General features: G+C 34.3%; 1 protein-coding gene across 1 annotated transcript; it reads right to left on the reverse strand.

The window, feature by feature from the left end:
- Window positions 1-528: 528 nt before the first annotated feature.
- LOC123527143 (uncharacterized) lies at window positions 529-10,676 on the reverse strand. Its single transcript, XM_045306430.2, has 3 exons — window positions 10,224-10,676; window positions 7,502-8,501; window positions 529-1,225 (listed from the first exon to the last, which is right to left on the reverse strand). Exons 1-3 carry the CDS (start codon window positions 10,291-10,293, stop codon window positions 1,000-1,002), a joined length of 1,296 nt encoding a protein of 431 aa, XP_045162365.2. The 5' UTR covers window positions 10,294-10,676; the 3' UTR covers window positions 529-999.
- Window positions 10,677-27,979: the final 17,303 nt, after the last annotated feature.

Here is a 27,979-nt window from a genome sequence, read left to right on the forward strand (position 1 = left end):
CCAATTTCTCTGTTAAATTCAAAGCTATGACTATTATGCCCCTTTTACTGGCAAATCTCTAATTGAGAGTCAATCACTGAAAAAAGTCGAGCATGCTGTCTTACAGACAGCTCCCTCTTGTTCTCACTTTAATCTTTCTTAACAGATTAAATTTGTTGAAACAAAGTCTCAATTTAGGTCTGAAATGGTGGTGAACTGAAAAAAAACTGAAGCTCTAAATTGGTCTGAACACAACTCATGATGTAAATTCCTTACCCCACCCACATTCGTATAAAAATACTACTCATTTTGACATGAAAAACAGAAAACAGAAATGCATCAACATGTATTTACCCTTACCAAAATAATGTAGATTGATGTTATCAAATAAATTAGTGTGTGTTTTCATCACATTTTAATGAAATAAGTCCGATTTTAGTAGCAAATCAATTTGTTAAACATTGGAAGAAAATGGCGTAACTGCATAGGAGGAAATAACTTTTACACAACTACATATATTATAGACGAAATGTATTAAATCTTTACATTTTAGAACAATCTGGGACTGGAATTATAAGCATTTGTACACTGTTACGTCCGTAAAAAGTAGCGCACAAAAAAGTTTTGCCTTGAATCTTTTCAATTTTTTGTGCGTTTCTGAAAATATACGAGCGGCAAATCTTATGAACAACTTTTTAATTTGGTGTGGCCTAAGCAAAAAAATGTAGCATATGCTGTAGAAATAATACTAAACTAAATGATGGCTTAATTGTTTTGCGGGCAATCAAACTTTATTCTAATGATATAATCTAACAGTGATGCTACAAAAAGAGTGTATGTATAAAGTTTTTTCTAATTAAATCATTTGTACTTGAACTGGAACTTGAAAGTCAATTTCTTAGATTTCTCATTAAATTTTAAAGGTACTATATTAACAACGTTTTGATTAGGAGTTAAATTATTACTGCGATGACCTATGTGTCCTCTTTTGCTCATTCGATTAGAATACCCCGGGCCTAGTCACCGGATAAAAGGAGGCATCTGTGGTATTTGCCCAAATTGCCCACGCCTCCGCTGAGGACCGTCTTCATTTTCCATTTCAGGAAAACTGTTTCTCTCTTCACGTTGGAGAGCTCGAATTTCCAGTTGTAGTTTTCTAATCTCCAACTCCTGCTTTTTCATAGTTCTTTGTAGTAAATCCTGTTTTAATGTTTCCATGTCTAATGGCGTTGTCGCTTCTGGGACACTGGAATTAAAGAATATTTAGTGTGTTAGCCCAAACAAATGTGACGGTAATGTAAACACAAAATTTCGATAGGAGTTTAAGAAACACGTAAAAAGGAAACGATAACTATGTGGCACGAAATGATTTTATTGCTTATGATAATTTCTCCTTTGAAATGCTTGTATCATAATGTCTAAATATGGCACTGAGAAAAATAACTGATATATGCGAGCGATTTTATTCGTAATTAATGAAAGTTCATTTTATTTCGGAAGCATACAACAGTTAAGGTAGTTCTGAACGTTTGAAAAACCGGAAGTAATGTCGTAACGTCATTTTAATGGATAACGTAAAATAAAATACGGAAATCAAATAATGGCGACCAATGAGTAAATATAAAACGACAACAATATTGTCTTCTAAAAATAAGATATGAAATCAAATCGTTTGACACGTTAAAACCATACAAAATGATATCTTAGAATCGATTTGAAATGTACAGATATCTTTAATCCTGGGCAAATTTCTAAACAAAACAACAAGCATACGAATGTATACAATTCACCATTTCGAAGGAAATATGTTTGTCTAGACTGTGAGAAGTTTAATTAAAATCTACATTGTATAAAAATGATATTCATGAAAATGATATCAAAATTGTTATTTTCCCATAGACTAACATTATGAAAACTTGTGTGCGGACCGCATTTCAGTCAAGCAAAAGGGTCAAGCACATGACCCTATCAATTTATTTGCCGAATTTTCTCAGTATATTCCCTGAAGCTTTGAAAAATTAGAGTTTTCGCAAATTTTACATTTCATTTTTTTTCCAAACGTGCAAACCACCGATCCTTTACTGTAAGATATTTTCTTTCGAAATGCATCATTTTTTTTATTTCACAGACTTTGATATTTAACGTGCATCTTCCGTTGGAAAATATAAAAAGAGACAATGAGTAAAGTATTAGTAGTTCGTAGAGAGTCTTATATGAACAAATATTAACTGAACATGATTCCAAAGGTGAAGAAAAATAACAAACATGTTTGGCAATTGATGTCGGTATCACATCGCACGAAAATAATGCTGCTTGAAATGTTTAATTAATCCGTTCAAAGATCATTTGGAAGCATATGAGGCAACTAGCATAATAATAACAGACTCGGTTTCATTCATATTTAGTAAGACCAGCTCTTTTACATAGCACATAAAGAATAAAGGCTTTAAAGAATATCAAAATAAAAGCAGAATTAATTTTCTGGAGTCTGCTGATATACATACATGCTTCATTCGCAGGCAATCTTTTAAGCATCTTTTCCAATGGTTATATTTTCATTGAAATTTTGGGATTGTTGTAAGTCTCATTGAAAATTTGGGTTGTTGTCAATTACTTGCGAAAATCTCATGAATTTCGGTAAGGAATCAAGGAATGGTATCAAATTGAACTGTCTGCCTTTCCTCGTTAACCATCTATTACCATTAAGTACCCTAAATAAATTCTATAATAATTTTTACACTACAAATCACAATGAATATATATCAAAATTATTATTCATTAAACTCGATTACGACATAATTTAATAATGATTACATTTTTTTTCTTTTTTACATCTGTCACACACAGGTCCAAAACACTTTATGTCAAATATGAACGTCACGTGTGTCAAACCTTACTTCGTTTGGATACTGCCGTTTGATACTGCTTCTACTACTCATTCAAAATAGCTTTAGATTTCAGATGACATTTTTGACAATAAAGAAGACATAAATTCTGATATCACTGGGATAATAAAAAAAAAACGTAACTGATAAAACAAAAGTTAGTACAGGGTTTAAGTGCATCGTCATACCGATAAAATTGCATATCATATGATGACATTCCATTATTTCATGGTAGGGAAATTAGTCTAGAGTCTCATATTTTTAACTTCAAATTACCAAAATGTTTCTTTCTACAGCCCTTTTCTGGATTCTAAAGCAAATGTCCATAACATAACAATTATTTAGTAGTATTACGAACATGTTTTTTTCTGTTCAATTTTCATTTGAAAAGCTGCCTTCTTTACAGGAATAAGTTCTGCTCGTTTCAATATTTCTTTATCCGAAGCTAAGCCGTACATAAAGCTACCCATGTGTCAGTACGTGAAAGCAACAGCTACATATATTTCTAAATAGATCTCTGAACAAATTTTATTTGTTGGCACCTCTTGAGGCACTATGTTCCATTGTGTGGTCGTTATTTATTATACCTTGTAAAAAGGTCAAATAGAGAATGTCTGGTTTAGTAATTGTGAACCATTGTACGCAAGTATGTGCGAGTACTGTAAAATCTTCCCTATTTTTTGTCACGAAGAACTTTATGACATTTATGAAGAACCGTGAGTCATTTTGTCAAAGTAAACATAAACTCTCAATTGTGTGGTGTGAATAAACCGTAATTAATGTCATAATAAAGTAATATAAATTTCTAAACAAAAAAAGAGAAGGGGAGTTTTACTTTTTTGTTTCGATTAGATCACAAGACAGTGACATTTTTATGATAAAATTTGGAACAGACTAATATCTTGATAGGCGGAGACTTAGTCAAAAACTTTTTAGGTTACTCTATAGACGACTGACTTCAAGATTAAAATTTGATTTGATTTTCTTTTCAGAGGTGTATTACAATCTTTATGCACTTATAATCTAAAGATGTGTCTTATATACATGTTCGAATTCAAAGAGACCGCTTGCATAAAGATTCCACTTTTTCGGTTCCCATTTGTGTTATAAAGAACAAATTATATTGTATTAAGAGACCAGTTGTATTTAGAGACCGCACGTTTTACTGTATTCATGTTGATGAACATTAGAGATATTACATTATTGAGTAGACTAGTTAAATTATTAATAAGTGTCATAAATACTAGATTCTAACACGATCCGCAGCAATTGCTATGTAAACATATAGCGAAATCGCCTATACATGAATCTACTATAAAATATGGTTGGCTGTTACATTTCACACCCTATGATTGTGACATAAGAAATTCTACTTCTGTTCCATTACATACGAATTATTTCAGGGCCAAACCGTTGAAAACAACATTTCAAAAACATAATTATGATAAAAAGTCATACACACTTACATGTAGGACCGTAAAACACGTTTTGATCTCTACGAGCGTATTCAATTAGCTCAATTATGATTCAGCGGTGACATCATAAATGTATGACATAAAGTATGACGTCATAATGATGTGACGTCATATAAAAGTTATGCTTGTAACTCGTAACACAGGGTCAACTTACCTAATTTGATTATTCTGTTCATAAGTAATTTGCGAGCTGTTAGATAACTAGTTTATTAATACTTCTAAAAATTCTAATAACAAAGGAACAATTATCTATACGTTGTATTGGCTATGCAACACTTTCTAACCATGGGGATAAATTGTAACTGCATATGATCCGAATGACGTATTACGCTGAAAATATAGTACTGTAAAATACGAATTATTTGCGTTGTTAGAATCGAAATAATAAATATGTTCCAATAATTTTATCAGTCAATAAAAAGTGAGCAGTCGTTCGGATGCGAATAATTAAACCACTCGTGCTACGCACTCGTGATTTAATTATCACGCATCCAAACTCCTGCCCGTATTTTATTAACTGATAAAATATAGGAACAGATTTATTATTTCTTAATTAAAAGATTGGGCTGAGTCTGATAATGTATATGTTGAGGCACAGGCTGGTTTAAGATCAAATAACAGTTCTATAAATATTTTTTTTTTGTATTAAACGGTTAAATAACCATTTTTTCAATAAAGGGAAGCAACTCTTCTGTCTATCTGTTGACTACGGTAAAGCATTTGATTATACTGTCAGAGAAAGATTAGGCTTAGTACGTGGAAACAGTTTGAATATAACTCAATCGATCTATGATTGTTATCAATCAAATGTAAAATATCTGGAAGAAAAAATTATAAATAGTGATACTGAGGGTCTTGATATCCATATGTTGAAGCATTTTCTGTTTTTGTACGCTGATGACATGATCATTTTCGAAAATTCTGTTGAAGACATGCAACAATGTATATAATTGTTAAATGATTATAATAATACCTGGAAATTAAAAGTAAATGTATTCAAACGAAAGTGATGTTAATCAAAACGGCTGGTAGATTGGCCAGGGACTTTGCATTTTATTATAATGGAAACCAAATGGAAATTATGACTAGATTTACAAATCTAGGAATTGTTTTTACAGATAGTGGCTCTTTTACTACTGCGCAAACAAAGTTAGCAGGACAAGCTCAGAGAGTCATTTTTAGTTTGAATAAGTATTTATATAAATTTACGTATGTTAAACCTAGACATTAGCTGGATTTATTTGATACATTAATTGCACCAAATTGAATATTGAATTGTGAAAGTTCTAGTCAGACCTTCGAACGTGTACATATGCAATATTAGCAAAATGTCTAAGGTGTTAAAACAACTCAAAATGATTTTGAAAAAATATATGGTGAGCTTGGAAAAATATCTTTTCACCGTCGATAGTTATTTAGTATAGGATGAAAATGCGTTTAGAAGAAATTTATCAATGCTGTCCGTCTTGCATTCTTGTTTCGATAAAATTGAAAAGTATCGGGATATAGTATATCGGTGTTGAAATAAATAGCCTTTCTTACGTTTCGTTTCGGTAAGATAAGTAGCTGTAGTGTTTGCTTGCTATGTATATTTATGTTTATTTCTTTACCATTTGACTATATCATTTTAATCCCGACCGTTTTACGACATAAATGTAACGCAGTTGCACACTTTCACTCGCAATTTCTTCATCGAGAAATGCAGAGTATCTGGGTAAAGGTGTATAATAGTTATTACCTAAAATCAATTGACATTCTTTTCATGACGAACGCGTCTACCATATCTGTATTATATGTAGTTTGATGTAATTAACAGAAACATTGTGAGATTATTTAATTGTCGTAAAATTGTTTGTTTGGCCTTCTCCAAATTTAACTTTGCATATATAATTATATACGTTTTCACTGCTCGTCATATATGTATGCATACTTGTTATGCCATGATGGGCTGATAAAACATTGTTTCTGTCAATATCTTGTCTGGGTCGGTATCGCATCACGTGACACGTGAGACAAGATTAAACTGGTTAAACCCAAACAATATCACTTACATTCATACAGACGGCAGTTTCCGTTGCGGTATAGAATCAGAGTAAGTAACCATGCTGGAACAGGAATGCCTCACAATAGACTTCCTATACCTACTTGCATTTTGAGACAGACAGATCGCGTTTACTTTCAACCCTAGAATTTCTTTCAAGATCATTTATCAGAACATCTAACATAGGATTGTTGTTTGCTTGTCTCGCCGATGCAGTTTCTGGCATGGTTGGTATTGATAACTGAGCCGTTTGAAACGACACAAGAGCGAATATTTCTTGGTTAAGAAATGTTCATGTTTTGTACGTACGAGGGTGCTTCTTGCGGTCTGATATTCATTTCTTTGACTTCCTCATTTTACGTGAAAAATTTCGAGCAACGTCAAGACATTGAAGCTGGCACATTAGTCATTCTTTGAAGTAAATATATAATTTTGATTGTTTCTTATAGGCAAAAAAGTTGGGATTTATTCCAATCAGACCACAATGCAGTGATGTACATGTATGTATGATGTAATGGAAACCAAGGGACAGACTAATATCTAAATTTGCGGTTTGAGATCGTGATTTCTTTGGTTTTGTTGAATACTTCCTTCTGTAGTTAGTTCACGTATTACATTATTCAATAAAAAAGACATTCAAAACTGTCTGCTTCGTTTCATGTTCCCAATTTAGGAAAAGGACAGATATTAAAGGCAAGAGAAGGAAACGCAACATTATGTAAGCAATAAAAGAAAAAACTGATGAATTGTAATGACGGCTGTTAAGAAACGGTAATGTTTTATGTCATCTGTTTATTGAAATATAAAACAAAAGGTTAAATCTATAATTTTCGCTGTTTTAAATAGCTTGGCATACATGAACTATTTACATTTGCTGTTCATTCAATAATGAAAGTTCATTAGCTATTTTGCACTATAACAAGAGATTATCATCATCCAATGATTTTTGTTTCTTGAAACTACGCTAGAGTAATACCAAACCTATGACATGGCTTTATTTCGCTTCCACAACGTCAAGCGTTTTACATACATTTATTTAAACGTAAACGAACAGCAATGATGACTTTTAGAACGGACAGTTTTCAACACCTGTTTTCCGAAATGTAATACAAATAACTTACCTAGTTGAGGTAGGAGATGGCGTCGAAACGGTTGTAGATGGTACAACTGTTGTTGTTGTCGATGTAGGTGCCGTTGCTTTTGTAGTAGTGGGAACGGGTTTAGGCGACTGTTTTGTAGGCGCTGCTTTTGCAATGCCTTCATTTGAAACAACACGTAAGGTATTGTCACTGAACATTGGATTAACCAAGACTATTTTATCCTGCATTAGTCTTGGACCATTTAGAATGTGCTGCGAAGAAAGGGCACTTACAGGCACTAATATACCTTGCTGTGAAGGTATTTGATGTGCAACTGATCCCATTGACTGATGTGTGTTCACTATAATCGGTCTTCGTATGATATTTTGTGGATACACAACCTGTCTTGCACCATGCGGTAAAACTATTTGATTTTCTGATACGATGTTGTTATGTTGTTGAACTAACTGTTGTGGCAAAATGTTATTTGTTTTCGTTTGATGCTGCTCTTGATTATTCACTCCATAATGTTGTGGTGTTTGATTTTGCGACACGGAACTATGCTGCACATGGCGTTGCGTCACGTTTCTCTGACCTAAGTTTTTTAAACTTGCAGCTGTTAAAGTTTCCTTTGGATCGAACAACTGCACTTTCCCAGATGTTGTCACATGTTTGTCTTGACCTGATACACTTTTATTTTGTCTTTGTTTTTGTTTCATTTGACGGATCTGTATTTGCTTTTCAATGTGATGCAAGAGCTGCAATTTCCTAACATTGTTTGGATCTTTGTACCTCTCTTTAGTAAGTTGCTGATGCATTCGTTTAAGTTCATTTATTTCAAGAATGAGTTTATTCTCTGCCTTTATGACTTCATGGGCCGCGTCTTTCACATGTGGCTCTGTCTTTGAAACGGTTCTATTATTTACATTTTTATTGTCATGCACAGCAGATGTACCGTGTTTCAGATGCTTTTTAGCTGACGATGTTTGGCTAGTGGCATCTTTCTTATTGCTTTTCTTTCCCCCTTGCTGGCTAAATCCATCTGCAATTAACATCGCACCATTAGTTGTGTTATTTCACGGATATACGGTCATATGTGGTATAATGTTCTTATAAAATACTTAGTTATCATTCTAAAAAAAATAGAGGTCCTCTAGGTGCTTGCTACATATATGAATCAAATATGCCTTAATTATACCGCCTCGGTAGCCTTATATTAGAGCGCCCGTTTCGAGTGCGGGAGGCCATGGGTTCGCTTCCTAGCGGTGTCACACCAAAGACGTAAAAATGTTAAAGGTAGCTTCCTCGCTTGCTTAGTGTTCAGCATTAAGATTATTAGTTAACTGCTTATTCGTGATAACAACTTTCATAATTTATATATTTTCTGGTGACCAATACCATTTTGTCCAACATGTACAAAAAGTTAGCTATAGCCCGCCCGCTTATCTAAATAGGAATATAGCCGATATACGGATCTCGGGGACGTGAATTCGATCCCCGGGCGGGGCGTATGTTCTCCGTGACGAAATTCGTTAAAAAGAACATTGTGTCCTTCACCTATGATTTTCCATGTGCGGACGTTTCAGTTACTTGCGTAAAAGAGGTATGTACTTGTATAGAATCCAGGAACACTGGTCAGATTAACTGCCCCCGCCGTTACATAACTGAGATACTGGTCCAGTGCCTCATTCCGGACACTTTTGGTGGGTTTTTGACAGTAACTTTGCCTTATGAAACAACACGTACATAAAATTTTAACTGTATAATTTTAGGTTCTTTTTAAATCTCTTTGCAAAAAAAAAACAAAATCGTATATTGCTGATTTCATCATAAAAATGTCATCCGAATTGGGCCAGTAAGAGCTGTCAAAATTGACCTTCAGAGTGCTTAAATATTCGGACACTATTTGGGTATAAAATGCAACGAATATGTGCACCCAAAAATAACAATAAATACGACTTCGTTTAAAATAAAGCAGTCAAATACAGTCCTGTAAATATATACAAACATCTCCGTCCGAATAAAATTTTATTACCGGTTCATCACGTGATCATATGGACTAGTTTCTAACTTTATATAATGCCAAATATAATAAAATTTATCTGAGCAAAAATTAATGTTTAAAATTATTCTTTCTTACATGTAGATTCTGTCGCTGTCGTTATACATTTTGACACAACTACGGGATCATTATAATGACACTGCGCCGAGTTTATCTAATGAATTGCTTCCCTTGTCTGCAAAATGCTGGCATTTTTTTCTCTATTGAATTAATTGATATATAACAGAAATTGGTTAAATCTTTTAAATAAATACTGCGGGTAGTACAGAATTCTAAAACATGTTTTTACATCAATTTCGATCAGCAAACAAAAAGAGTCGTCTGCAATAGGCAGAATAATTTTCTTATTTAATCAGTACCTCGTCGCACCTCAAATAACTGGCGCGCGCTGTATGACGTCATCCCCCAACACACACAATGTTTACTTTATGTGGTGCGGATAATGGAAGGTAGTTTTCTCTGGAAAATCTTACATTCGTACACTGTTGTTGACAGCTGGTCATCAAAGCTTTCGTTTGCGTCGATCCTGTTCATTTCAGTAAAAAATCATGATCATCGTAAAGCATTTTTAAACGGTGTCCGAATAATTAAGCACTGTCCGGATTTAGGCACTGAACCAGTACTGTTGGACACGGCGTAAAACTCAAAAACAAACAAACAAACAAAACAAAAAGTTAATTATTCAGCATATGAAATACTTACATGCATCCGTTAATATATTTGATGACAATAGCATACAACAAAAGAGAGCTCGTAATGTTATCCGACTCATATTGCATAGATAAAATATCTTTGTATAGGTTTAATAAACACAAATAATCAATCCATCTAAAATTAGCACAAGTTAACCAAAAACTGATATATGCTTTCGTTCACTATTTTGCAACTGAAATTCACCTTTTTTAAATATCTGTTACAGTTTTAACTTTTTTTATGTACAAGTCTCCAAAACCTTTATGTCGAATTCAATAGCTATCGTCTGTTCCAATAACTATTTGTACTGTCTTCAGACGTTGTTAATTAAACCCAGTCTTACATTAAACCTAGTCCTTTTAAAAACAATGTTTTAACGTTTTCAATAAAAACCTAAGAATGAACCTACAGGAAATATTCATTATATTTTATTGCTTGGTATTGTGAATGGTGAATGAATGTCGCACTTGAACTTTAAAAGCTTCATTTTTTTCCCTCACATCATTTCTTATGTTTTGCGATATATAACTGTCAGTTTCGTAAACAAATACGAATTACTGTGTTAAACCGACAGTAAAAATAGAATGAAACTGAATTTATTAATTTATAAGCATGTGGTTTATGCACATTAATTTGAGCCGTACCATGAGAAAACCAGCATGGTGAATTTGCGACCAGCATGGATCAAGACCAGCCTGCGCTTCTGGTCAGAATCCATGCTGTTCGCTAACGGTTTCTCTAATTGCAAAAGGCTTTGAAAGCGAACAGCATGGATCCTGACCAGACTGCGCGGATGCACTATGCGCAAATGCACTATGTTGGTTTTCTCATGGTGCAGCACAATTACTTCAAGATTTGAAATCTTAGACAATAAAGATTAATAGGCTAATTAATAAAATATGTCAAAGCGAACGTCCTCCATTTGTTACTTTTCTCATAAGTGTCATTGAAATAAAATCATTACCTTGAAGAACAAGTTAATAAATTGGAAATTTCAATCAATATATCAACAGCAAATACGGTATGCAAATATATTTGAAGCTTTTTGTATAAACGGTGCAGTGCATGTTTGATATTTGGCATCACTCAGCCTTGAAGAAAGAAATTGGCAAACCTTTTAAATGCAGTAACATTGCAATCTTGTGTAAGACAAACGTAAGTATTAAAAAGATTCATGTTGATCAGTGAACATTTTAGTCAGAAATTTGACATTTTGTACTACCCATATTGACGGACAAAACGAAAAGAAATATTTGGTCTCATGTACACTATGTTTGTGCATAATGCTAATGGGTTTCTCTTATTTTGAATTAGGATATGGATTGTGCATTGTTATAGAAAAGAGATATATAAATCAAATACTGTAAACGCACATATTTTCGCGGGGTTAAAATTTCACGAATTTGAAATTTTGAGTATGTTCGCGAGGTTTAATATTCGCGAAATTGTAAAAATGGTATCCTGCTTGAATTAGAATTATGCTTATGGTGAATATTTACGCGAGGATTAATTTTCGCGGGATGTAGGGCCTCGCGAATATAGCGAAAATTAAACCCTCGCGAAAATTTCTGCTTTTACAGTACCTCTTTAATTTTGGTATTTCGTATTTTATTGAATAAATGTGTCAAATTTAGACACTTACAAACACATTTTGATCCTTAGACATATCATTGGCTGAATAATTACGTATGTTATCTAGTTTGATTATTATAAACATTAAAAAAAGGTAAGGGTAGATTCCACAGAAGCACAGAGCACCCCAAACACAGCCAGAGAACTGAAACAGAAAGAAACTGTAGTGGAAAGATACAGTAGACGGATTGCTTCAGAAAGTACATTTTAATCGTAATCAAAAATACAAATATTTACGAGGGGTAGAGAAATGGATGGAGGTGTTAGGAAGGCAAACCCCTTTCCCTTGAATTTATACGTATACTCATTATTCACTTTGTTCACGAACTAGATCATGTTTTCATAATTTTGTAAATCAATATGTGTAAATAAGATATCCCGTTGATGTTAGACATATTGCTTTTTTTCTTTTTTGTGTTGAATGTCTTTGATATTTGGATATTTTGTCAAAAATGAAGAATGTCTTTACTTGACTTTTTCTATGTATACTTTTGTTGAGAGATTTACTACAACGACACATTATGCATAAATATCCTTGCATAAGTGTGTACATAAATACATTGACAAAATCGTAAATATGTTCGTTTAGCAATTTTTCTTTGTCATGCTGTTGCGATTGTACAGTGGGCGTAACGCGCAAACTGAGTTAGGTTTGTCAATAATTTAGACATTTATAGCGCTACAAGTATTTCATTTAATATCTATGTTCCAATTTGTCAAAAAAAAAAAAACGAATGTGTTTTAATGAATTACTATCTATACAGATCTGCCATTCATTTCATCCTCAATGAACTTTGATTTATAATTCAAAAATGATCAGTTATGTCTGGAATAACAGAAATAATAGCATGTATATAGCTGAAAGCTTTTAACTTATCTATTTGAGTAAACTTGTTTAAACAAGTTCCCCAGTGTCCATTAACGCTAAGACATTTTGACAAACGTTGTAAAAAAACAAAAACAAAGACAGATATCAAACAGGGAATGCCACGCACCAAAAACGCAGCCTCCCCAAAACGAAACCTACAGCACGCAGACGTGCACACCACCCGCACACACACACACACTCACACACACATCCAATACACCACAAACACACACACACATACACGCGCACATACAAAGCCAACACATTAGGACAAAACGAACAAACAAAGGAACACAGTGGGGCACCGCCTTGGAACGGTCAGTCGCAAAAACACCACTGGTTCCAAAGACACGGGACAGTGTAAATAAAAGTAATCCCCTCCAGGTGAATCTCTAACACACGTAATGGAAACAAAAAAGCATGGTAAGACCTACCTACAGTCATCGGGACCTATCATCGGATGCAGTTATTTGTGGAAATTCGACGATTGTCCGACTAAGATCTAATTGAAAAGAAACTAATTTTATTCAGGCGACATTATTTAACAGATGTCAAATTCTTTAGCACTGTCCAATTGTATAAATAAATACTATGTTATTGTATAAACGTAAAACATGTTCATATAGAAATACAATTGACACGTGATAGTCTTACAATTATATAGAAGACACAGTCAACAATATTTCGTGACATATTTACACTAATAACGTAAACAGATTATAACAATGTCATCTTTTACAGTGACTTGATAGAGAATTAGCGGTTTTATTCTATTGTTTTATGCAATTTTACGCCCTAATTCATAACCGGCATTCCAAGCTGTATCAGACTAAAACATTTACGTACTATTTTTAAAGAAGATTTTTGCGGAATAAAAATCAAATACCATAAAGTGCACGTAGATATGTTTGGAGCCACGTCCACTCCACTCCCACCACTCTTGATACAAGATAAACATGTAGAGTAGCGTTAGTATCGTGAAGAAAGCATTGAAAAACTGAGTTCGCCTTTCAAATGTATTCTAACATTTGCCTTCTAGCCGTAATATATATATACTAATGCTACAATACAAGTAGTTCTTATACTGACTGGGTTAAAAAGAAGTGCATTTTCAAATTTTGAACTTGAAAAAGAAAATCATGCAGCTGAAGCTGGTTTGGTCTTTTTTCCCCGAGGGCAATTAAACATGTTTTTCGTATATTTAATTTTTGTCGACAGAAAAGGTACTTAAAGTATTTTACATTTTTTTACAGAAAATATATATATATGTTTCCATTGATTCAAAAATAAACATTCTCATTTCTAATTGGACTATAAATGTATACATACATTTTAAATTTTCAAATCTAAAAACTCCAAAGGCTGATGGAGTCATTCAACAAACAAGTTTACTAAATGATACTTTGAGTAAATTTCAATTACATGAGCAAATGACTGTTAATACAAAAGAAGCTACTGTTACTGAGATTACAAAGAAAGACAACTTCTGCCTCAGGCACGTATTGATATTGTACGTATTAATAATTAATGATTAATTCAAAAAGTGAGAAAATTGTGTCGGTATTATATTTTTATAAACACTTTAAAGGCGTACGCTCTGTATATGAAATAGGCGAAATTTTCCCCAATAATAAAATTTCTTCAAACTTTGAATATTGAAGGACACTCATCTAAGAAACAAAGATATGCAATAAACGTCATAGGTCACTAGTACCGAAAAAGATTTATCTAACCTTGAATAGAATGTATTTATGTATCTTATCAACACTAATATTTGCATCAGTTGTGCAGATATGTTTGTGAGTACATTTACAAAAGTCAACATTGAACAGTTCGAAGACAAAGTATGGTTATTTTAACAGTTCATTGGTCTGCAATATTGTATTCGGTTCGAGAGAATTGTGCCAGGTAAATAATAAAATCTGTGAAAATATCCCTTGGAAGCATAGAACGCAACCAAGTAACATAATAGCAGACTCGGTTTGATTGAGTCTGTTCATGAGAGATAATGAAATATGCACGCCCCCTAGCACCGGCTTGAGCGGAATTCTATTATTGTAAAAATGAACGTACTCCATGACACGAAAGGACCAGAAAATACAACAACACTGAGTCTGAAAAAGACTGAAGATTGGTTTGAAAGGGTGAATGTTTGACGCATTCACTGAGACGCCATGATTACTTTACTTCTAACGTCATATTTGACGTCAAACTGACGCATCTAGTCCCATCATTGAATACTCTTCAGTATCAGGATGAAGTTTTGTATTTGTTAGCGGAAAACATGTTGTATATCAGACAGAAAGTTCGTAAGTATATACTAAAGCGAAGTATCACACTGCATGTTGATATTTTAAACTTGAATTAAATGTCACAGTACGTTACAGAACGAATTAGCTGGGGTTCTTCTCAATGCCTAATAAGTGCCTAAACGTCTACCGCATGAACTATTATCTAAATACAAATGTAATTAATTGCGATGCAAACATTAACTGGTGTTCAACATCAACATAAAATAACGTGTCTGTTGAACAATTTCGTGACTAAGTTTCACCCCCAAACATTGTTGTCTCTCATGCTTTGCGAATGAAACGTAATGAGAAAAAACATAGACACTGTCGACTTACGCTTAAGGAAATTACAAGCAATGAATGACACACAACTGCACAATGCGCAATTGAATCAGTTTGTCATAACAATACGAAGTACGACATATATATCGTTGTAGTTGATTTAGTAAACTATAGGCGGGAGTAGACTCAAGAAATGGGTAAAAGCAGATTCTATCTGCTAAAAATAAAAAGCTATTACATAACCTGAATAAAACATATAAACATGACATTTCACATTTTGTTTCACATTTTGCTTTATGTTTTGTTCATTTTTTATTGTTTGTTTGTTTGTTTGTTGGCTGACGCGGGTTTAGGGCCGTTTTCAACAGTATTATAACTTATATAACTGTAAGCAGTTAACCTAATCAATGTTCCTGGATTCTGTATCAGTACCTGTTCTGGTAAGTCATTGCCAACATTCCCACATCAATTAGAGGTGTAAAATGAAATGACTCCTGATACAATCTCTCTTATCAAACTGTTTCTGAGAACAAACGTATCGACGAAGGATTGAACTCACGACCCCGCGATCCGTAGAACTGCGCTCTCTCTATTTTGAGTTAAGCAGGTGGTTTTCATATTTATTAGTAAACAGAATAAAATAACTGCACTGACGAGAAAAAAAGGTCTCATTAAAACACATTTTACAATATTTTGATAACAGTGATTCAAAATTAGAAAAGAACAATTTCATTTGCAAATGTGATTATTTAAATGAAATTTTTATGGTTAATTAGACAGCATTTCATGATCGTATTATGCTTCATATCTTTCATTTCAATAGACTTGTGAGAGGAATTTCACTGACACAATCAGTAGCGCGTGTGGCCATCTCTACTGGCAGCCACAGCAGCAAGACGTTGTCCCATTGACCCGCACAAGGTACGTAGCAGATACCGTGGGATTCTTGCCCACTCTTGGTGAATCACTGACGTTGGCAGGCTGCGGATTTCGTTGACGTAACCGCCGTCCAAGGTAATCCCAGGCATGTTCAATCGGATTAAAGTCCGTTGAGTACGCTGACCAAAGCAAAACATCAATGTTGCTCGTCTGAAAAAAAAACCTGATGACACGTGCAATTTGAGATCGCACGTTGCCATGCTGAAAGACCAAGCCTTGACGTTGACGGAATATAGGGACAACCACAGGACGTAATATCTGGTCGATGTAACGCCTGGCTGCGAGATTACCTTGGCACACGACGAGTTGGGATTTAAACCTATGGTTGATGACTGCCAAGACATTGTGCTGCAGAACGCAATTGTAAGACACGGATACGTCTGACGGCGTTTCATAGATTGAAACGTGACTCATCCTAGACACTACGTTCAACCAACGCTGACCTTGATGGTTTCTTGTCCTAATTAGACGTTGGTGACGGTGACGTAGCAAGAACTAGACCACGGTAGCGCCTGCGGCAGATACTTTCCCGTTCTCCATGCCGAGTGCTCGTTGTATGTTGACTTATAGGTCATCCACGGTTAGCTGTCACTAAACGTAACGTAGATTTAGCCGTCACAAATATGTCACGCAAATGGCGTTGACGTATGTAATTATCCTGCCGTACTGACGTTACACGCGGTCTACCCGAATGAAGCCTATCGACAAGCGTTCCCATGTCTCTGACACGTCTCTGTTGTTTTGCTCGAGATTTCACTCAGCCAGACCAGAGTAATCGCCCTTGACTAAGTAAAATATGTATAAAAGAACGTTAAAGTTTGTGTTAGACAAACTTTGAAAAAGTATTTGACTTAACGACATAGAATATTATCGGAATATCATTCAGCATGTGAAGTTGTGCAACTAGGGTTTGTTCGGGATTTCTGCTGGTCAGACCATAGTTATGGCCAATGATTTAAAATAGTAAAAACGTTTTATTGCATGTATCTCAAAATCTATTTGCATTGGCGTCGAACCAAGAAACAATGCCACGAGGTTCTCCTGCGGTCAAAAAGCAAATGGAAGACAAGGAATTTGAGTTGGGTTTTTTTTAAGTCATGGCCCTTTAAGGACATAAGACATTAACAATTACAAATAAGACAATACATTATAAGACAACAAAGTACAAAGTGATGTTGCAAGTATACAGCAATTAAATCACTGAGCATCCGCGAGGGTCCCCCCCCCCCCCCCCCCCCCCCCCCATGACTAAAGCTAAATTCCTTCGTACAGCCGTCCAGAGAGGCACAAGAGCACCAGGGAAAACAGAACCCCAGCAAACGCACAGCACTCGACAGTAAAATATGAACACAGAAAATGAGCAAAATTCTCATATGATGGAGACTGAGAAGTAAAAAAGATTTTCTGTTTAAGTACAAAGTGACACGACTTTCCTTTGCTAGCTTTAACAAAGTATTTCCATCTTCACTGTTCATCAATTGTGAAAACTTTATGGCAGGCATTAGGATTTCTGAAATAATTCTGGCTTAAATACTTATTCCTATCAACGGTAAAATGAGGACAGATAAAAAAACTAAGCCATGAAAACTCCTAAAGTCATATCAGACTAGAATATCACATTAGTAAAATTTCAATTCCAACAAAAAATTAATGAAACTGGCCAACATCACTTTTGGTGGTATGCTAAAAAGTTAATTGTTCGTCAACCTCTGATTAAAGTTTAATTAATGAATGTTGATTTCTATGCACGCCATGTCCGCATTTCCTTTAATGAATTTCACATCGTATGAATAAGTTATGTTATACAAGGGAGAGTATTCCTTGGTATCCACAGCCGACACAATGTTACAGTAATTACCCATGTTTAGGTTTGAATGTTTATACACGTAAAGGCATAAAACTTTGTACATACAAGAGAAGATCAAAAGAAGAAGGCAGCAATACGATTATTAATATACGATCTGTGACTTGTTGTTAAAGTCTCTTTTTTAGCTCACATAAAATGTCTTATCTCTAAATTCAAGTTCAAACGTGTCTTTTGGTCAGGGTTTTATAAAACAGGCGTCGCAGATACGGTATTTCCGTTATTCCTCAAAACAAAAGTAAAGCATAGCATAATAATAAGTGTATTGCACACACAATTTGTTATAATAGTTTTATGTGATGGTCCAATAACCTTTTGGTTGTGACCTAATTAATCGATAGTGTGAGAAAGTATCAATTAACTTTTTCATATAAAATTACTGGTGATATGGCTTTTGAGATGATAATCACGTTGCATCTCTTTGATTCAATTGTACAAAATTCAGCTCTATATCTGTAGAACGCTCGTCAACTCTATATCTCTAGAACGCTTTTCAACTCTATATCTGTAGAACGGTCATCAACTCTATACCTGTAGAACGCTAACGCTCTTCAACTCTATATCTATAGAACGGTCTTCAACACTATATCTGTAGAATGGTCTTCAACTCTATATCTCTAGAACGCTTTTCAACTCTATATCTGTAGAATGGTCTTCAACTCTATATCTGTAGAACGCTAACGCTCTTCAGCTCTATATCTGTAGAACGCCTTCAACTCTATATCTGTCGAACGCCTTCAAATTGTACAAAATTCAGCTCTATATCTGTAGAACGCTTTTCAACTCTATATCTCTACAACGCTTTTCAACTCTATATCTAGAGCGGTCATCAACTCTATACCTGTAGAATGGTCTTCAACTCTATATCTGTAGAACGCTAACGCTCTTCAGCTCTATACCTGTAGAACGCCTTCAACTCTGTATCTGTAGAACGCTAACGCTCTTCAACTCTTTATCTGTAGAACGCCTTCAACTCTATATCTGTAGAACCCTCTTCAACTCTATATCTGTAGAACCCTCTTCAACTCTATATCTGTCGAACGCCTTCAAATTGTACAAAATTCAGCTCTATATCTGTAGAACGCTCTTCAACTCTATATCTCTAGAACGCTTTTCAACTCTATATCTGTAGAACGGTTATCAGCTCTATATCTGTAGAATGGTCTTCAACTCTATATCTGTAGAACGCTAACGCTCTTCAGCTCTATACCTGTAGAACGCCTTCAACTCTGTATCTGTAGAACGCTAACGCTCTTCAACTCTTTATTTGTAGAACGCCTTAAACTCTATATCTGTAGAACCCTCTTCAACTCTATATCTGTAGAACCCTCTTCAACTCTATATCTGTCGAACGCCTTCAAATTGTACAAAATTCAGCTCTTTATCTGTAGAACGCTCTTCAACTCTATATCTGTAGAACGCTTTTCAACTCTACATCTGTAGAACGGTTATCAACTCTATATCTATAGAACGCCTTCAACTCTGTATCTGTAGAACGCCTTCAACTCTATATCTGTAGAATGGTCTTCAACTCTATATCTGTAGAACGCTAACGCTCTTCAGCTCTATATCTGTAGAACGCTAACGCTCTTCAACTCTATATCTGTAGAATGGTCTTCAACTCTATATCTGTAGAACGCTAACGCTCTACAGCTCTATATCTGTAGAACGCTAACGCTCTTCAACTCTGTATCTGTAGAACGCCTTCAACTCTATACCTGTAGAATGGCCTTCAACTCTATATCTGTAGAACGCTAACGCTCTTCAGCTCTATGTCTGTAGAACGCCTTCAACTCTATATCTGTAGAACGCTAACGCTCTTCAGCTCTATATCTGTAGAACGCCTTCAACTCTATATCTGTAGAACGCTAACGCTCCTCAGCTCTATATCTGTAGAACGCCTTCAACTCTGTATCTGTAGAACCCTCCTCAACTCTGTATCTGTAGAACGCCTTCAACTCTGTATCTGTTGAACGCTTTCAACTCTATACCTGTAGAACGCTCTTCAACTCTATATCTGTAGAACACTCTTCAACACTATATCTGTAAAACGCGGTTCTATGTCAGGTCTACTGTCCTTCATTTTCATCGCATTGACTGCGTCTAATATCTGTTTCAAATAAATTCCTTTCGTCTTCATATTTTCGCTTTAGGTGTAAGCGGTTTACAGAGTATCGGTGGTTCTATCCTCCTGCCTGTCTGTTCCTGAAATTATATTCTGACGTATGACGTAACAGTGTGTGACTTAACCAAAACATTGTTTTCATGACTTCATAACAAATATGAAAAAAAATAGTTATAGAATCCATAAAAACCTTGTTCTCTATTTTTGTTTTCATTGCAATTGCTATGTCAAATAAATAGGGCCTACATGTATATATAGAGAATATTAGGTTACTGTCTTATAAATTTAAATTTATTAAGTGAGTCGGAGAAAATATAAAAGTCGAGGCTTTGCCGAGACTTTTATTTTTTCGTAGACGAACTTAATAAATTTAAATTTATAAGACAGTAACCTAATGTTCTATTTATCCTACCTTCTGATCTAAAATCATTCTTTAATTAAAATTCAAAATTTACCACCAACTAGATCCGAGTCTGTCTTGCACAGAAATTAATACGCCCAACCATTACACAAACAGGTCTTTAAAATAAAAATATTATAAAATTAGAGCCGAAAAACAAAGGCTAACCTTGTTCTGCTTTGTGTCTGACTTCTCTGTTCTGCTGAACATTAAAGAATAATTTTAATTTGCTGCCAAGTGAGGTTTTGTCCGAAGTTCAGTTGAATGTCGGATTGCCCATCCTCACCAAGCAAACGATTGACGAGACTTATATACACGCCATATCGCCGCTTGACAAAACGAATAGGCAAACCGTTTCCTCGATGATTTTATTCAATAACACTCCATTACAGATGCAATATATTCCTAGATTGACGAGAAGAAAGCTAAAATTCTGAACAAACGCTATACATGAGTCACTTTCCGTTTCTCCGAGCGTTTCCGTTATAAAAACTTTTTGTAGTAATTGCAAGTACGGTATGCATACACTATACATTTGTGATGGTCTCACATACCTAATAAAAGCGCGTTTATGAAAATAATTGCATAAATAGAAAATCTATGTCTTTTAGCAGTTATGCTCAAAAACAAGATGGCGTCGTTTTAAAAAAAAAATCCAAAAAGTAGTCCGCCAAGCTTTATTTAGTCACTGACCAAATAAAGCAAAATTTATCTGACCCCTTGATTTTTGCCTTTATTTTGCATGAAGGTAGGATAAAACAATTTAATTTGTCATATAAGTATCATTTCCTTTATTTTGATTGCTTAAGGTTGTTTGTGCTAAGCTAATTTCTTCCATTTACAAATGTCAGGTTTTCAGGGTGTTTTTCTCAGTGACTAAAATGTCCATTTATCTTTTTGTCATGCAAGAGTAACGTTCTCTTCTTCATGCCAGTTAAATGATTTTATAGTGTTTTGCCATGTCATATATATCTTTTTTCGTTGCAACTGCAGTTTGTTTACATTTTTGTCTTCGACTCAAATCCAGTTTTGACGATGTCGAGTTGAATTGTCGTTTTCTGAAAAAGTGAGATTTGTCCACTGAACAAAAAGAAACAGTTTAACGCCTTCTTTGTTTCACTGAATCAATACTGATATTTCACAACAAATCGCTCTCTGCTACTTAAAGTTAGAAGATAACCCTTATTTTGTGTAGCCCTGGTTATGTTACAATAGCACTTTGTTTTTAATAGTAGATCAAACATTATATTCTTTTAGATACATGCAGTGCAACGCACCATCCTATATCCGTTCCAGTAAATATTGTGTTGTCCTTGTTATTGATATATTTGTCTGCCTAATTGTTGTATTTGCCTAACTTAGTTATTATTATCAGGGTTGGAGCGCGGTATGAAAGAAAGGAATTGTGAGTGAGAGTTCATTACATTTCAAGTGCCTGACCCCACATGACCTTGCTAACCCCACGAAATATCTCATTCCCGCCATACTAAATTCTAAGTGAACGGACAGACGAGTAAATAAAATCTTTATTTCTATAGGTTTTATAACTTATTTAGTCAATAATAAAGTGTCTATTTTGATACAGGATTCTGGTACTTATTGTTATATCTTATTCTCGTATCAATTGTATTCATTTCGATTTCCTGTAATGATAATCGATTGTATGCATTTAGAATTTTATATGAGTATTGTGTCTATATTTTTATTATTGTTACAGGCTCTTACGGTAATATTTTACCGTACGTACCACCATGATGTAATAAAGTACAATAGAACTCCTGAGGCTATATTTCCTTTTACATGACCCCGGCAACATTTGTATCATAGTATATACCGTATGTAATAAATTGAGAATTTTTTACAGGTGCAACAAAAACAATCTTATACATAGATACAATTTTATAATTTCTAAATACCATGTCAAAATAAATATGTATTACTCCTCACGTACATTGGCTATATTTAGCTAATTGGTTTATTTATTACGTTTTAACTTCCATGTGATTGACCTTTCGCAATTTGTATTCCGGTAGGGACAAAATTGTGGATACATGGAAATATGCCTTTACAATTAAAGTCAAGTTAGCATGCTCGTATGATGAATCACTGTCTTTGGCGTATGATTTGTGATTGATTTCTGTTTCATCTTGTGAGACAACAACGTTCTCTTGCTGCTTTGTTGTGTCAATTGCTATAATGATAAAAGGTTGCCCTGTGGTGTAGTCGTTCAAATTGCTTGCTTCAAACTACATGCTGCTTATCTCCGAAAGTACAAGTCTTGCAAGGGTCGTCATATATAGGAAACCATTCAATTCTAGTAGCTTTCTGCACACAAAGTTTGTGGTTCAGGCTATAAGCCTGTCTGTGCCTTAATTAATGCTGGTGCCTTCTTTAACCGTTAGGGTTACTATGTGACCTAAATATGTAGCGTGATACAATCTTAGTAAATACTGCAGGATTTAAAGCAACTTGCTGGATACCGGTGGGATAGCATTGAAACATTTTGTAGAACTGTGTTAGGTTAAAATATTTCGTGTAATGGTACAAGTATTTAGGCCACCAGTTCAGTTAAGTATTTTAATGCTACTTTGGATCTTTCCGGTAATGAAAGTGCATGGTCAGTGGTTACAAAGTCAAATGTCATGTTGAAATAGTCAGTTATTTTATCTTCATACTAGACAAAAATTTAGTCGTGGTCTTAATACTTTTTTTGTTTTGTTTTGGGTTTAACGCCGTTTCTTTACAGTATTTCAGTCATGCAACGGCGACGTGGTCTTAGTACAATGTCACTTTGACTATTTATATTAATTTTGGTACCAAAGTTTGACCGCTTTGTCATGAATATGGATAGTAGGTCTCATGTTGGTTTAGATCAATTCAAGTCTCTTGCTAGGGCTGTAGGCAAATGCTTTTTCCATTACTGCTCATGAACATACTCAATAAAACCGAATTTACACTGTTTGTCTTGTTCTCGGTGCTTCCGAGGGATCTACTTTTCAGATTTTACTTACTTCACAACAACGTGTGTTAAGTGCTGTGTGGCGGCCGTAAAAAGTCGCCCCGACTTCATCTCTGTGTTGTTACAATGTATATTCTCTTGTCCTTCGGGATAATTGATTTCAACTCATTTAGATTTGAAGATTAACACTGCTTAAGCCGGTGCTAGTGAACGTGGGCAGTGTTGCATTTTCTATTACTGCTCCTGAACAGACTCAGAATCAAACCGAGTATGCAATTTTCATTGTTTGCCTTCGGTGCTTCCGAGAGATCTATTTTTCAGATTTTTGGTTACCTGTCTCAAAGAGAGTAGATCAGATAACTCTCTGTCATGTGCATAAAATAAAGTCAGACATAGCACCAGAATACTTTTAGGAGTATTTTGTACCCCTTACTCATGTCCATGACCGTTGTACCAGATCCGGATTGTCTGCAGTTCCTTCTTCCGATTCAATAGATGCTAGCTATACTTTTAGTGATACAGGGCGATTTTCTTTACCAAAGATAGGAAGCCTTAATAGAAAATATTTTGCTTTTAATGGTACTGTTCTGTGGAACAGTCTCCCTCAACATCTTAGGGGTATTGAATCTTCCAACACGTTAAAGCATGCCATCAAAGCTCACTTAATGGCCAGTTAATTTCATTTTAGTCACTCTCAATTAGTATTTGAATCCTTCAGTATGTTTGATTATGAGAATCTTAGATTAAAGATATTTTTCTCAAAGTAATGTATCATTTTTTTTACTCTACTGCAGTACTGATTTCATTTTAATAATAATATCAATTCATTCACTTTTACATTACCAATACCTCCACTATAATGATATCAATGAGTTTTTAAAGTTTTGATGACGAATTCTGTAATGCACTATTTCATGTTTCAATAATGTGACAACTTTGATTGTAATATATGTAATCTCAAATGCATCTCTGAATTATGTAAATTTGTGCAATACTCATACTGAATATTTAATTATAACATGACTTTCTGTGTCATACCTCCAGTATCAGGGACAAAAATGGAAATGAGAGGAATCCTTTCCTCTAATTTTGGTTTATCCCTGGTATTGGTGAGCATTACATGGCTTTTATTTCATACAAGTTAACTATGTCATGCCATATTTCTAGTCTGATGAAGTTCGACAATGTTATATGTCATTTGTTTTAAATTGCAATTGTTATATACACTTGTGTCAAATAAAACTACTACTACTACTACTACTACTACTGTAGTATATCTAAAGCTATTTCTATCTATGATTCATCTTTATATGTCTGGTATGCATACCGCATGCAAGAATATCATTACTTAAGCCGTAATAAGTCAGTGCCGCAGCAGCCCTTCTGACTAGGTGTTGACTTCACTAGAAAAAGAAACACAGCTTTAAGCTGTGAAGTTTTGTGCATTGGTTAGGTACAGACACATTAATCAGCAGGAGTAATGTCACTCATTCACATCACGTCTAATAATGAGCAATAAATTGATAATCAATTAGGCATTTATATCTTTTTAATTGTATACTATTAGAAGTCCCCTGTCAAGTCAAATATAATGACATCTAGCAGAAGGCTACAATTCAGTACAAATTTAAATTTCGCTCGGCCAGAACCCTTAGAACACCATGAGGAACGGTTTCGTATCTCTCCTTGCTGCTTCATTTGTAGGTTTTGCGATGTATGCTTCTACATTTGCAGAAGATCGTAAGTGTTCTATTTCTTCTTCTTAGTTTTTAGTTACGAAATGTTTCTTACATCACTTCAATACATTTTCATTCTTTAAGTTAACTTCTTTGGTATCATGTATAGATTTTGCATTTTTTATTTCAAGTAGACTAATTATGCGTTTATGTGTTTCAGGTATCCTGTATAGTCCACGTAAGTAGAAAATTCTTTATATTTCTTTTCGTTCTACAAAGAATCGAAACAGAATGCAATCTAACAACAAAATATCTTACAAAAAGTAGGAGTAACTCAACTCCAGTATAATGAGACTGCTACCACTAAAAGAATATTTTACAACGACATCTAGTTTCATGTTCAATTTTTATGCAATGTATGTATTCATTTGTGTAATATTACATTTTGGATTTCATTTTCAAGGACCTTGTGTTGATTGCCAAGGTAACGCTGTGTCAGCATGGGAATACTATTTTGACGGATGTAATGTTTGCTACTGTTACGATGAGGTAAGTTTGATAGATAACTGTTTCTCATTTAAGACATTAAGAAATGCTTCCAAGCTTCCAAGATAATATATTTGTACAAATATGTTTTGAGGAGTCTCTGACATCCGAATAAACTACTGCAAATTACAATTCTAAGTTAGTGAAGCCGTTTAACAGCCGGCAAATGCATGTTATCCGTGTGCTAATTTGTCATTCTCAGGATTTTACGGACAACCATGTTCACTTGAAGCTACATTTGAGTCCGTATTTTGCCCAATCACCTGGTAATTGCCACGTGTCATTACAGGTCCACTGTGTTAATTTCTACATGTAATATGATTCATAGTTATCATTAAGTGTCTCAAAAATGTTTCAGAACATGTCAAGATGCACGGACAAAAGGTGCAAGTGGAATAAATGTTACCAGATTGACAAAGAGGAAAATGGAGAGAGGGAAAATAGAACAAGATAATAGAAGAAATCCTCATCGAATGGAAATATATTTTTGACACTTCCGTTTGTTCCTGATATTTTATTTGAGATTGCATTTATCTTTAAATTTTGAATATTTAATTCTTGTTTAACATACATTAGTGCTTAAATTAACATGTCGACATAACCATACATATGCTGATATAAACACGTGATTTCTTCGACAAAGGCTTAGATTCATTTCATTTCATTATGAACATTAATTTGAAAAAAAAAATCTTAAATGAAATAAAAATGCATGATTACAGGAAAATTCTTGTTTCTTTCACTTTTAAAAAAAAAAAATATTTGTAATCATTTCGTACTTATAAATATACAGATATCGCAGTAGAACGTTAATTAATATGTTTATTATGTACTACTGTGATATACCATATTCTTAAACATTACTGATTTAATTCAGCGTTTATGTAGACTGAAAACATACTAATCACGTCAAACTAAAGTGTTTCGGACAATCTATATATTTTCTGTTGATTCAAATCCAGCCTTCAGTTCAAGACACACACTTTGGGAGTAATTTCAACGTTCAGGCAATAAACAGCCTTTTACATTAGTTGCACACTGTTACCTTGTGTAAATTGTATCACGAGTGAGTAAAAAGCTTTACTATTATAAAAATGTAAACACTAATAATACTTTAGGAATGACACTCGAAAAAGGAATGACGGTAATTGTACTTTTCTACGGGAAAACTATGTTTTGTTGTTGCTGTTTTAAGATATATATATTATATTTGCCTATACTTCACACATTTCCTTTTGAAAATACCTTATTTGAGAATGCAAAAGAAAGGTTTAGTGCCTAATAGAGTGCGCGCCTTGACAAAGCCAGGTCAAGACCCTGATATAGTGTATGAGACATCAACAATGTAAACTGGAAGATGATACTTTTAACCAATCAGGACTAGATCATGTTTTGTCAAGCCGCTCCTTTATCAGTTTGATTTTAGACCTGACTTAATCATATCGCACTCTCTATGTTGCACTAGACCTGGCACTGTCAAGCCGCTCCTCTACCTGACACTGAAGCTAATTTTGTTTAGGCGCACATTTTATCAGACCTGCTTTTTAAACTTCTCCTCAATAAGGCTCTTGTCAAGCCACCCCTCTGTAAGACGCTAGACCTGGCCTTATCAAGGCACACGCTCTAGAGGTATTTGTACTAGCTTCAAACATTCCACTGATCATAATTATGTTAACAATTGTAGAAATCTTTTATCAGACATTCATAATCAGACTGACCTTTATGTGTCTTATTAACAATTTATGCTAGTTTTTAAACTTTACTAGGACTTCGTTAAATACTAACTACAAAATGATTTTACTATATGTAAGTGTAAATAATATTTTATATTTATAATTGTCATCCATTTTCGTATGTTTACAATACCCTTGCAGATTATATCTAATCATAGGACACTTTCATGTTTAACTTATTTGAATTTACTTTTGCGCACAATTATGTATTTCGTTTATACCGAGTTTTATTTGTGTATAAAGGATATACGATAAGTGAAACTTGAAACCATGTATCTTCTTAATGATATATGTGGAAGATTTATCAAAAAATAGGCAGATATCAGATTAAACACGCTGCACATCATTAAATGTTTTACTGGTTAACACGAAACCTAAAATGGAAACAAATTAGAGAGGTTAAGTTTATTAATGAACTGTTTGATTGATGATCAGTTAGCTGTTGGCCTA

Source organism: Mercenaria mercenaria, chromosome 14, assembly GCF_021730395.1.
Source record: "Mercenaria mercenaria strain notata chromosome 14, MADL_Memer_1, whole genome shotgun sequence".
NCBI lineage: Eukaryota > Metazoa > Mollusca > Bivalvia > Venerida > Veneridae > Mercenaria > Mercenaria mercenaria.

Bases quoted from the DNA above. Each gene is read 5' to 3' on its own strand.
- LOC123527143 (XM_045306430.2), bottom strand. From the start codon at position 10,293: ATGAGTCGGATAACATTACGAGCTCTCTTTTGTTGTATGCTATTGTCA. The intron at 8,502-10,223 runs GTAAGTATTTCA...TGTTAATTGCAG, and splicing joins AAATATATTAACGGATGCAT to ATGGATTTAGCCAGCAAGGG. The intron at 1,226-7,501 runs GTAAGTTATTTG...CTTTAATTCCAG, and splicing joins CCATCTCCTACCTCAACTAG to TGTCCCAGAAGCGACAACGC.